This window comes from Lolium perenne, chromosome 7, assembly GCF_019359855.2.
Source record: "Lolium perenne isolate Kyuss_39 chromosome 7, Kyuss_2.0, whole genome shotgun sequence".
Classification (NCBI taxonomy): Eukaryota; Viridiplantae; Streptophyta; class Magnoliopsida; order Poales; family Poaceae; genus Lolium; species Lolium perenne.
In genome coordinates, this window is record NC_067250.2 from 310,190,401 (window position 1) to 310,201,394 (window position 10,994).

Consider the following 10,994-nt stretch of genomic DNA (forward strand, 5'->3'; position numbering starts at 1 on the left):
TGAAGGATAGAGGGATATGCGAAATATGATGAATGTTGTATTGAGACTCTCGGACGAGTATATGTAGGAGTACAAGTCTTGGGAGCCAAGAAGGCTATCCTAGAGATAAGGCGATGATTGCAAATTATATACTACCAAATACACATATACCAAATATATCTCTAACACGCTAGACAGGAGGACATAAAACCCAAGGGATACAATATGCCTTTCTCTCCAGCCAACGAATTGGTGATCCCAGACGGTGTCAACTGCCAGCGAATCAACGATCCTAGCCGGCGACAATGGCCAGCAATGGAAGAACTACAAAACTAGGTTTCAAGATCTGTTTTTTTTTATACCAGTCGGTAATATATAGATGCCATGTAAATACAGAGCGCCTAGTGGCAGGGAAAATGAAGAATTGGCGTGCGTAGTTTGTTAAGGATCTGGGAGGAAAAATTACAATCGTGTTTTATGTAATCGCTTCTTATAGGTAGGATGTACATGCGTGCGTTCGTTGCACTACAAGGGAAAAGCCTACTACCGGCTCACCTAATTGGCTTATTGCCGGCGCACCGAAGCCCATCGGTGCGAACGGGCCGGTGATAACTGCTCATTGCCGACGCGCCTGTCTGTTCGCCGGTGGTAAGATAGCTACTGCCGGCGCACCGGCCCTGATTCGCCGGCAACTACGATATTCCACTGGCGCACGTGTAGCTGCGCCGGCAGTAGGGATGCCAGCACTGGCGCGTGCTCTGTGTGCCGGCAGTAGGTCATGTAGGTGCGCCGGCAGTAGTAATCGATAATACAATTTTATAGCCTTTTTCCAGCGTATTACAACGCATATTTGCAAATTTATACAGCAGTTCATATTTATACAGCAATACATGCAATATAAGAAGCACATAGAGAGCCAAGTTTCATTTCGGTATCAATACACAAATACGCAAGTCTCATTTCGGAATGTGTTGATTCATACAACACATGTGCATATGCAACACCGAACGACGAAGTTTCACAAAGTTAGAAGTCTCGGTACATAGTCGTCACAAGTATCTTTATACACCTCACAATGTAGGTCCTAACCTAAACTACAATCACATAGAACATGACCAACATGGTCATGATGACCATCATCACGAAGGCCATTGTCTTCATCCGGTTCCTCCTCGTGTCCCTCATCTCTCCCGCTAGATAACGGGCGTATCTTCCTTCCGCCTCCACCCTAGTGGGGTATCCCTTGTAGCTGTTGCCGCTGAAACGGTGCACCTGTCTCCGACAGTCCTCCCAGTCGTCGTAGACTCCAGGAACCCTCCCGTTGTACACGACATATGTCGTCGGCATCTCCATTCACAAGACAAGTAAAACGTTAGTACCAATGCAATGAACAAGTGCCAACTCAAATAAGAGACAAGTAGTATGAACTAAATATCATGTGCCTCATACTTTGTTGGTCGAAATAAATAATAACATACAGGGATGTGGTCAGTGAGGCTAGGTAGGATGCACAATAGATTGATATTTGTGGCCATCACACCAAGCCTCACTGGCCCCACCCCGGAGTGTACAAGTGACCGAACATTTTAATCATCGGCCAATGCAATTAAGAAGTGCGAACTCAAATAAAAGACAAGTAGTACGAATTAAATAGCGTGCCTCATACTTTGTCGGTCGAAACAAATATTAACATCCAGGGATGGAGTCAGTGAGGCTAGGTAGGATGCACAATAGATTGATACTTGTGGCCGTCGCACGAAGGCTCACTGGCTCCACCCCCGAGTGTACGAGTGACCGAACATTCTAATCATCGGCGAACTCCAAATACGAGGCAAGTAGTGGTCGAGTAAATGCAAATAATTATTAAGCTATGTACGCCATAATATTGAAATATATAGCAAAGTAAATGAAACTATAGACACATGTTCACATGCACATTCATACAACTAAATAAAAGCAACTAGTCGATTCTATGGGAATATATAGCAATTATTACAATACGGAAGTTCAAGGACATATCGTTCAAGCTTTAGCAAGTGTTCCCGTCGTAGGATCAGGTTGTACGCCTAGGGGGGAATGGACGGCAGCCCTCAAGTGAGTTGAACGGCCTCTCATCACGCGACATCTCCAAGCGGAGTTCTATCTCGTCATTAGGTGGTAGACCGTAGCCGTAGAAGAACTCGCCAGACCTATTGTTGACATCCTGCAGGATTATCGTGCCAATGAACTGCTGGATGCGACCCCAGTTCTTTCTAATCTCTCTATCAGGGACATCCGCCATATTTGCAAACATGTTTCTGAGATTCTCTGGCAGCAACATGTCATCTGCGTACTTTATGTACTCCTGCATCTGAAGGATGGCGTACCACGCGTCCATCCCATTGTTCTCAGCTAGACTACCAGGACACGTGTTCCGGGCAGGAAGGAGATCTTTCACGTATTCCAGAATGTCGTCGACGCTTGTGTCCGTCCATCCGTGTTTCGCCTTCATCAGCAGCACATCGAGCGCTACTCTCAAGCGGGACTCCCCCAACCCGCGACCTGAGTCGTACAACGGAGTATTCGAGTCTATCTCCAGTTGCTCAAGCTTTGATTTCCGCTTAGCGCCTTTCGTCTTTTCGAGAAGCAGATCTTGAAGATGAGGGTCACGCACGACTGAAGCTAGCGGCACCTCTTCGTCGTTGTCAAGGTTACTGTCGTCGTCAAGGTTACTGTCGTTGTCAAGGTTATCGTCCTGTGCGACAAACTCTTCATCATCATCAATATCATGATGCCCTCCTTCTTGCCGGCCATTACCACCTGCTGCCGTCGCCCCATTGACCTCCGCGCCATCATCACTCATCCATTGAGTGTGTCCATGCATGAAACCATTAGTGAGCAGGTGCCCCTGCAATTTGCCTGAATAGGGGTCAAACCATTTCACTCGTTTGCATCTTCGGCACGGACACAATACCTCCGTGCGGTTATTTTCATACATGTTGATGATCGCGTATTTCAGATATCTCATCACGACGCTTTCACTCATCTCGATAACCATTATCGCCTGCACGGTAAGATTATATAATTGATTAGAACCATCCATCCGTCGGTAGTTTTCACGGAAAATTTCGGCATGACCTTCCTACACGGTAGAACATAGGAGCGCCAGAAATGTGCCGAAACGGAAACTTAAAGAATCAACATTTCGGCGCAACGTTGGCAACTCATTTTCAACGCCAACACACACAAGCATAAACACAAACACAACATATATATATATATGCCACACACGAGCTTTTGCTTCAAATGTCCAATATATATCGATTTCATTCCTCAATTTGTTCATTAATCACCTATTTGTTTGATATATTCGTCAACGAGATCGAGACGACGCGCCGCGACCACGGCGTATGGAAACCGACTTTCTAGATCTAGATCTAGATTGAGCGGTCAATGCGGGATAGTAGATCTAGATCTACATAGAGGGATGTGGGAGATGCATGTAGGAAGGGAAGATTTGCTCAAAAATATGATTTTGTTTGGTCAAATTAGCTAAATTGGGAATAGGAATAGGCAAAAATGAGCTGGGTTGGGAGAAGGCTCAGGTTTGTGTGGAGGAGTGGAGTAATGGTAGTGGGGGGAGCTAGTGGGATGTTGAGCAGAAATAACTGCCCAGGTTACTGCCGGCGCACCAGGGCATGGGTGCGCCGGCAGCACATATCCCTTTCGGCTATATCTCCTGCGGGCCAGGCCCAAGAATTATTGCCGGCGCACCAGCCCAGGGGCGCGCCGGCGGCAACAGTTAGTTTCCGCCGGCGCGCCCCTGGGCTGGTGCGCCGGCAATAATTCCTGGGCCTGGCCCGAATCGTGCGAGCCCATGCCACAACTTTTCCCCGGCGCTTCAAATCCTAGGGTGCGCCGGCAGTACGCCTGCATCGCCGGCGCGGCGGGAATGTGGTGCACCGGCAACTCCTTCCACCGGCGCACGTCCAAGGTGGTGCGCCGGCACCACTTGCCTCCACCTATAGGTCTTTTCCTAGTAGTGTCGTGTGTACTATGTTTCGCAAAAAATAAAATGGAGGTAGAGACACATACAGGAACCGAACCAATTAAGTACCAGCACATGACGCATTGCGAGCGTGGGAACGTGATTATTGCTAACAACCTTTATAATGCAAAATGTGCTTGGGTTGCTTTTCAACTCTGACCACCTGCCTATGTTTGGTTAATTTGCCGTCTGCAGGAGCCAGGAGGAAGCACGCACGACATGGGTGCTCCGGCGGTCCTGCGCCAGCCAACGAACAAACCGCCGTTCACCCTAGCTGAGATCAAGCAGGCGATCCCACCGCACTGCTTCGAGCGCTCCTTGATCAAATCCTCCTACTACCTGCTCCATGACCTCTTCATCGTCGCGGCTCTCGTCTACTTGGCGATGGCCGTGATCCCGGCCCTCCCAGCCGGACTCCCGCGGCTCGTCGCCTGGCCACTCTACTGGGTCGCGCAAGGCTGCGTGTGGCTGGGCGTGTGGACCATCGGGCACGAGTGCGGCCACCACGCCTTCTCGGATTACCAGCTGCTCGACGACGCCCTGGGCCTGGTGCTGCACTCCTGGCTGCTCGTCCCCTACTTCTCCTGGAAGTACAGCCACCGCCGCCACCACTCCAACCGGGGCTCGCTGGAGCGCGACGAGAACTTCGTGCCCCAGCAGAAGGCCGCGCTGGAGTGGTACGAACCCTACGCGCCCTACATCGAAGGCAACGCCGCCGGCCGGCTGCTGCTGATCGCCGTGCGCCTCTTCCTCGGGTGGCCGCTCTACCTGACGTTCAATTCCCACGGCCGTGCTTACCCGCGCTGGGCCAACCACTTCGACCCCTACGGTCCCATATTCAGCGACCGGGAGCGCGCCCAGGTATTCGTCACGGACGCCAGCCTTGTGACGGTGTGGTTCGTCCTCTTCAAGCTCGCGTCGGCGTTCGGGTTCTGGTCGGTGGTGCGCGTCTATGGGGTGCCGCTGCTGGTCGTCAACGCTTGGCTGGTGCTCATCGTCTACCTGCACCACACCCACCAGGCGCTCCCGCACTACGACTCCAGCGAGTGGGACTGGCTGCGGGGAGCGCTGGCCACCGTCGACCGTGACTACGGGGTCCTCAACTACTTCTTCCACCACATCGCCGACACGCACGTCCTGCATCACCTCTTCTCCGCCTTGCCGCACTACCACGCCATGGAGGCCACCAAGGCGATCCGACCCATCCTAGGCGACTACTACAAGTTCGACGCCACGCCCATCGCCAAGGCGCTCTGGCGCGAGACCAGGGAGTGCGTTTACGTCGAGTCCATGGGAGATGGCAAAGGCGTCTTCTGGTATAACAACAAGTTCTAGCTGGATAGTCTGAGATCTTCCAGCCCGTACGTTTGGAGCAAACAATTTCAGCACTATCTATGATGTCTACCTTAGGTCTGCCAATGCCCGATTGCCCGTTGCTTGTAATACTTGAATGTCGCTTTGGTGCTGCTTCTACTTCGTCCTCGTCTCATCTTCTTCGTAGCCGTTGCTGTAATAAATCAATTTCAAATTAACAGTAAACTGTGTGATTAGTCGGGATAGATTGTTCAGGTGCATGTTCTGTCCACCAATACTATCCTATTGAAACGTCCACACAGAAGTACAGCAGAACTGATAGAGGAGTAGGCATCAGGAGGATGCTTGTTTCTTTCACTACAGGAATCTGCAGAGGTGCCGCCGACCACTAGTGGAAAATAGGGCTTTCGTGGGAGCCATTTGTCGCGGGCGCGCCTGCACCCGCGACAAATGGTGTGGCCACGTCGCTCCGAATCCGGCAGAGGCTTTTGTCGCGGCCTTTTGTCGCGGGCCGTATTATGACCCGCGACAAAAGGGGTCGGCACCCCTTTTGTCGCGGGTCGTAATATGGCCCGCGACAAAATGGCCATGCCTATATATATAGACACGCAGCCAGTCACCCCCCACCTCATTTTTTCCTTGGTGGTGAAGGTGGAGGTGTATGCTAGCTCATTTTTTCTACATGTGCACAAGAGGTGTTTGATGGAATGCTTGTGAGAGGGATGCCACTTGGTTTTATTTGATAAGATTTCTCCTCTTTTTGATCCTAAAAGGTTAGCAACTATTTTCTCGTATATATATGTATAGTCCGTACAATACTAATTTTAGCAAGGTGATTGCATCTGATACATATATAATTGTACTTATGATGCAGATGAGTCATCCATGGATGTACGGTAACCGATGTGCTCTCGCTTTCAGAGAGGGCGTGAATTCTTTCCTGCTTGTGGCCGAGGCCAACAAGTCGAAGCAAGGTTTTATGTGTTGTCCATGTCTAAAATGTAAGAACGAGAAGGATTAGTCTTGCTCAAGAGACATTAAGAGCCACCTGCTTCGGTTTGGATTCATGTCCAGCTATAATGTTTGTACCAAGCACGGAGAAGAAGGGGTTATGATGGAAGACGGCGATGAAGAAGAAGATAATGATGACCAATACCGATCTATGTTCTCTGAATGCTTTGATACCGCAATGGACGACAATGAAGAAGAAGGAGGTGAAGAACAGGCATCAGATGATCCTGTTGATGATGATCTTCGTCGGGCCATTTCTGATGCAAGAAGAGACTGTGGCACGGATAAGGAGAGGTTGCAGTTCGACAAGATGTTAGAGGACCACCACAAATTGTTGTACCCAGGTTGTGAAGATGGGCAGAGAAAGTTGGGTAGCATATTGGAATTGCTGAAATGGAAGGCAGAGGTCGGTGTGACTGACTCGGGATTTGAGAAATTGATGATAATATTAAAGAAGATGTTTCCAAGAAATAATGAATTGCCCGTCAGTACATATGAAGCAAAGAAGCTTGTCTGCCCTCTAGGATTAGATGTGCAGAAGATACATGCATGCATTAATGACTGTATCCTCTACCGCGGTAAGAAGTACGAGAATTTGAATAAATGTCCGATATGTGGTGCATTGCGGTATAAGATCAGAAAAGATGACCCTGGTGATGTTGAGGGCGAGCCACCCAGGAAGAGGGTTCCTGCGAAGGTGATGTGGTATGCTCCAATAATACCACGGTTGAAACGTTTGTTCAGAAACAAAGAGCATGCCAAGTTGTTGCGATGGCACATGGAAGAACGTAAGAAAGACGCGATGTTGAGGCACACCGCTGATGGTCGGCAGTGGAGGAACATCGGGAGAGAGTTCCCGGATTTTGCAGGTGAGGCAAGGAACTTATACTTTGGTCTAAGTACAGATGGCATGAATCCTTTTAGGGAGCAGAGCTGCAGTCACAGCACCTGGCCCGTGACTTTATGTATCTACAACCTTCCTTCTTGGTTGTGCATGAAGCGGAAGTTCATTATGATGCCCGTGCTTATCCAAGGCCCAAAGCAACCCGGCAACGACATTGATGTGTACCTAAGGCCATTAGTTGATGAACTTTTGGAGTTGTGGGCCAAACCAGGTGTACGTGTGTGGGATGAGCACACCGAGCAAGAATTTGACCTACGAGCGTTGCTATTCGTAACCATCAATGATTGGCCTGCTCTTAGTAACATATCAGGACAGACGAACAAAGGATACAACGCATGCACACACTGTTTAGATGAGACTGAAGGTAAATATTTGGGAAAAAGCAAAAAAGTTGTGTACCCGTACAATCGCCGTTTCCTTCCGCGCAAGCATCCCTTAAGGAAAAAAGGCAAGCATTTCAATGGCGAGGCAGACAACCGTCCCCCGTAGTGGTGCTGATATATTTGATATGGTCAAGGATTTAAATGTTATCTTTGGAAAGGGTCCAGGCAGTCGACCTGTTCCGAAAGACGATGACGGACACGCGCCCATGTGGAAGAAGAAATCTATTTTTTGGGAGCTAGAATATTGGAAAGTCCTGAAAGTCCGCTCTGCAATCGACGTGATGCACCTGACCAAGAATCTTTGTGTGAATATTCTAGGTTTCCTGGACGTGTATGGGAAGACAAAAGATACACCAGAAGCACGGGAGCACCAGAAACAACATAAAGGACGAAACGGCAATCATCCAGGGAAGTTTGAAGGGCCTGCCAGCTACGCTCTTACCAAACAAGAGAAGGAGATCTTTTTTGAAGCCCTATTCAGTATCAAGGTTCCGTCTGGTTTCTCGTCGAATATAAAGGGAATAGTAAATATGAAGGAGAAAAAATTCTAGAACCTAAAGTCCCATGACTGCCACGTGCTTATGACACAATTGCTTCCGGTTGCATTGAGGGGACTTCTACCAGAAAATGTTCGACTAGTCATTGTGAAGATATGTGCATTCCTCAACGCAATTTCTCAGAAGGTAATGGATCCAGAAACTTTGTCAGGATTACAGGAAGATGTGGTCGAATCTCTTGTCAGCTTCGAGTTGTTGTTCCCACCATCCTTCTTCAATATTATGATGCACCTCCTCGTTCACCTAGTTGAAGAGATTAGAATTCTCGGTCCTGTATTTCTACACAATATGTTCCCCTTCGAGAGGTTCAAGGGAGTTTTAAAGAAATATGTTCATAACCAAGCTAGGCCGGAAGGAAGTATCACAAAGGGCTACGGAACTGAGGAGGTCATTGAGTTTTGTGTTGACTTTATTCCTGAGCTTAAGACGATTGGTGTTCCTGAATATCGGTATGAGGGGAGGCTGACTGGACAAGGCACACTAGGAAGGAAAGCAACGGTGTGCAGGGACAAGATTTCTTTCAATCAAGCACACTACACAGTTCTATACAATTCCAGCTTGGTGGCTCCGTACATCGAGAAACATAAGAATGTTTTACGAGAAATAAACCCGGGCAAGCCCCATTCATGGATTACACGTGAACACATGAATACCTTTGGCAGTTGGTTGCAAAGACATCTCATCTTTTCCATCGAAGCGGACACCACTGTTGTAGAGCAGCTGTACTTGTTGGCCAGGTTACCATCTTCAAACATATGTACATTCCAAGGGTACGAGATAAATGGGAATACATTTTACACGATCGACCAAGATAAAAAGAGCACCAACCAAAACAGTGGTGTCCGCTTCGATGCAAAAGACGAGAATGGGCAAACCACCACATATTATGGATACATAGAGGAGATATGGGAACTTGACTATGGACCCACTTTTAAGGTCCCTTTGTTTCGGTGCAAATGGGTAAAGCTCAGCGGTGTACATATAGACGATAAGTACGGTATGACAACAGTGGATCCCAACAATATTGCGTACATGGACGAGCCATTTGTCCTAGCCAACGAGGTGGCTCAAGTTTTCTACGTGAAGGACATGTCTAGCAAATCGAGAAAAAGAAATCAACAAAATAATACATCAACGGAGGAGCCAAAGCGCCACATAGTTCTTTCTGGGAAAAGAAACATAGTGGGAGTGGATGACAAGACAAACATGTCAAAAGATTATAATAAGTTTAAAGAAATTCCGCCCTTCACGGTGAAAATTGACCTAAGCATCTTGCTCAATGATGAAGATTCTCCATGGCTACGGCGTAGAAGATCACAACAGTAGATGGCGATGTAAGAATGTATTCCCCAGACAATCTCTACATTTATGTAATAATAAGAACCCTTTCCCCAACACTGTTAGAGGAGACGGCGTCTTTCACGGGCTTGCAGGGAAATTTTTCCGAGGAGCAGCTTCCGAAGATGCCGTAGGGCGTGTGCACCAACGACATCTTCTAGAAGCTGCGCCACGGGAGATTTCCCAACCCTTTCCTTCATCCATGTGAATGAAACTGTGTTTGGCTTGTTGATCTGCTTGGCAAGGCGTATCAATGCTCCTTTTATAGGCACGGCACCGCTTCTACTTTGTATTGTTTCTTCGACAGGGCGTCGTGCGCTACATGCTTTATCTCATCGAGCAGTGCGTCCACCCACGCGTCCTTATCCTGCCGACAGCTTTAGTCCCGGTTGCAGCCACCAACCGTGACAAAAGGTTACCGACACATCCTTATCCTGCCGACAGCTTTAGTCCCGGTTGCAGCCACCAACCGTGACAAAAGGTTACCGACACATCCTTATCCTGCCGACAGCTTTAGTCCCGGTTGGAGCCTCCACCCGGGATGAAAGTTTAGCGCGCCACTTCGTTCCCGCCTATTTTCTTCCCGCATTCCCGCCATTTTTCCACTATATATATGTAGGCTTGGACTCATATCTGCAAACCTCATCACTCTCTCCCATGGCTTCCATCGTATGTCTAACACCCCGGGAGGTGGAGGCGCTTTGCGCCTCGAACTTCCCCTGCCCGCCCGGCTACCGCGTCCCGACCAGCTGGTTGCTGAGCGTCGGAGGCGTACCGGTCCCTCCTATCCCTCTATGTGTGCCACGCGAGATGGCCGTCACGAACCACTACTATTTCGAGCTCACGCCTGAGTAGCGGAGGGCATCCTGACTACAGCCCGACTTGGGACAGCTTCTTCATCAATCGGCGTGAGAGGGCGGTTGCCAGGTACGAGGAGGACGGCCCGCCTCCTTCGAACTTCAACGAGGCCGGCCGTCGGATGTGGTGGCGCGGCCGGACTCTCCAGAGCGTCATGGCCTATCGTGGCCCCCGCCTGCACTACCCTCAATCCCAGCCCACGCGTGCTCACCCGCCGAGGTTCGACAACCGCGACCCCGATGCTAGCGACGATGACGTCGGCGACTATGATGACTACAGTGGCGACTATTATAGGGCTAGGCAGGACTATGAATGGCTCCAACATTCGAATCTGGCCATGTATCTTAATTTTCAGTTGAGCTCTGTACTTTAATTTCAGTTCAATCGTAATAAATTTCGTGTCAACCACTTTATTGAACAAAAACAACCGTCAACGACTTTATAAACTAAATTTAAACTAATAGAACCGACAACGACTTTATTGAAATTACAATAAAATAGATAAATTACTAGTCTAGTCTCTACTCGTCGTCGGAGGTTGTCTCCGTCCAAATGTCATCCCACCGAGGGTCGTTTTCGGTCCAAGTTGTATTCGGGTTCTCGAGCTCGAAGGTGGCGATGGC

General features: G+C 48.9%; 1 protein-coding gene across 1 annotated transcript; it reads left to right on the forward strand.

Annotated features, from left to right (window-relative positions):
- Positions 1-4,139: 4,139 nt before the first annotated feature.
- Positions 4,140-5,565, forward strand: LOC127311775 (fatty acid desaturase DES2-like). Its single transcript, XM_051342235.2, has one exon. The coding sequence runs from the start codon at positions 4,226-4,228 to the stop codon at positions 5,339-5,341; it is 1,116 nt and encodes a 371-aa protein (XP_051198195.1). The 5' UTR covers positions 4,140-4,225; the 3' UTR covers positions 5,342-5,565.
- The last annotated feature ends 5,429 nt before the right edge of the window (positions 5,566-10,994 follow it).

Coding starts and splice junctions, on each gene's coding strand:
- LOC127311775 (XM_051342235.2), top strand. CDS start 4,226: ATGGGTGCTCCGGCGGTCCTGCGCCAGCCAACGAACAAACCGCCGTTC.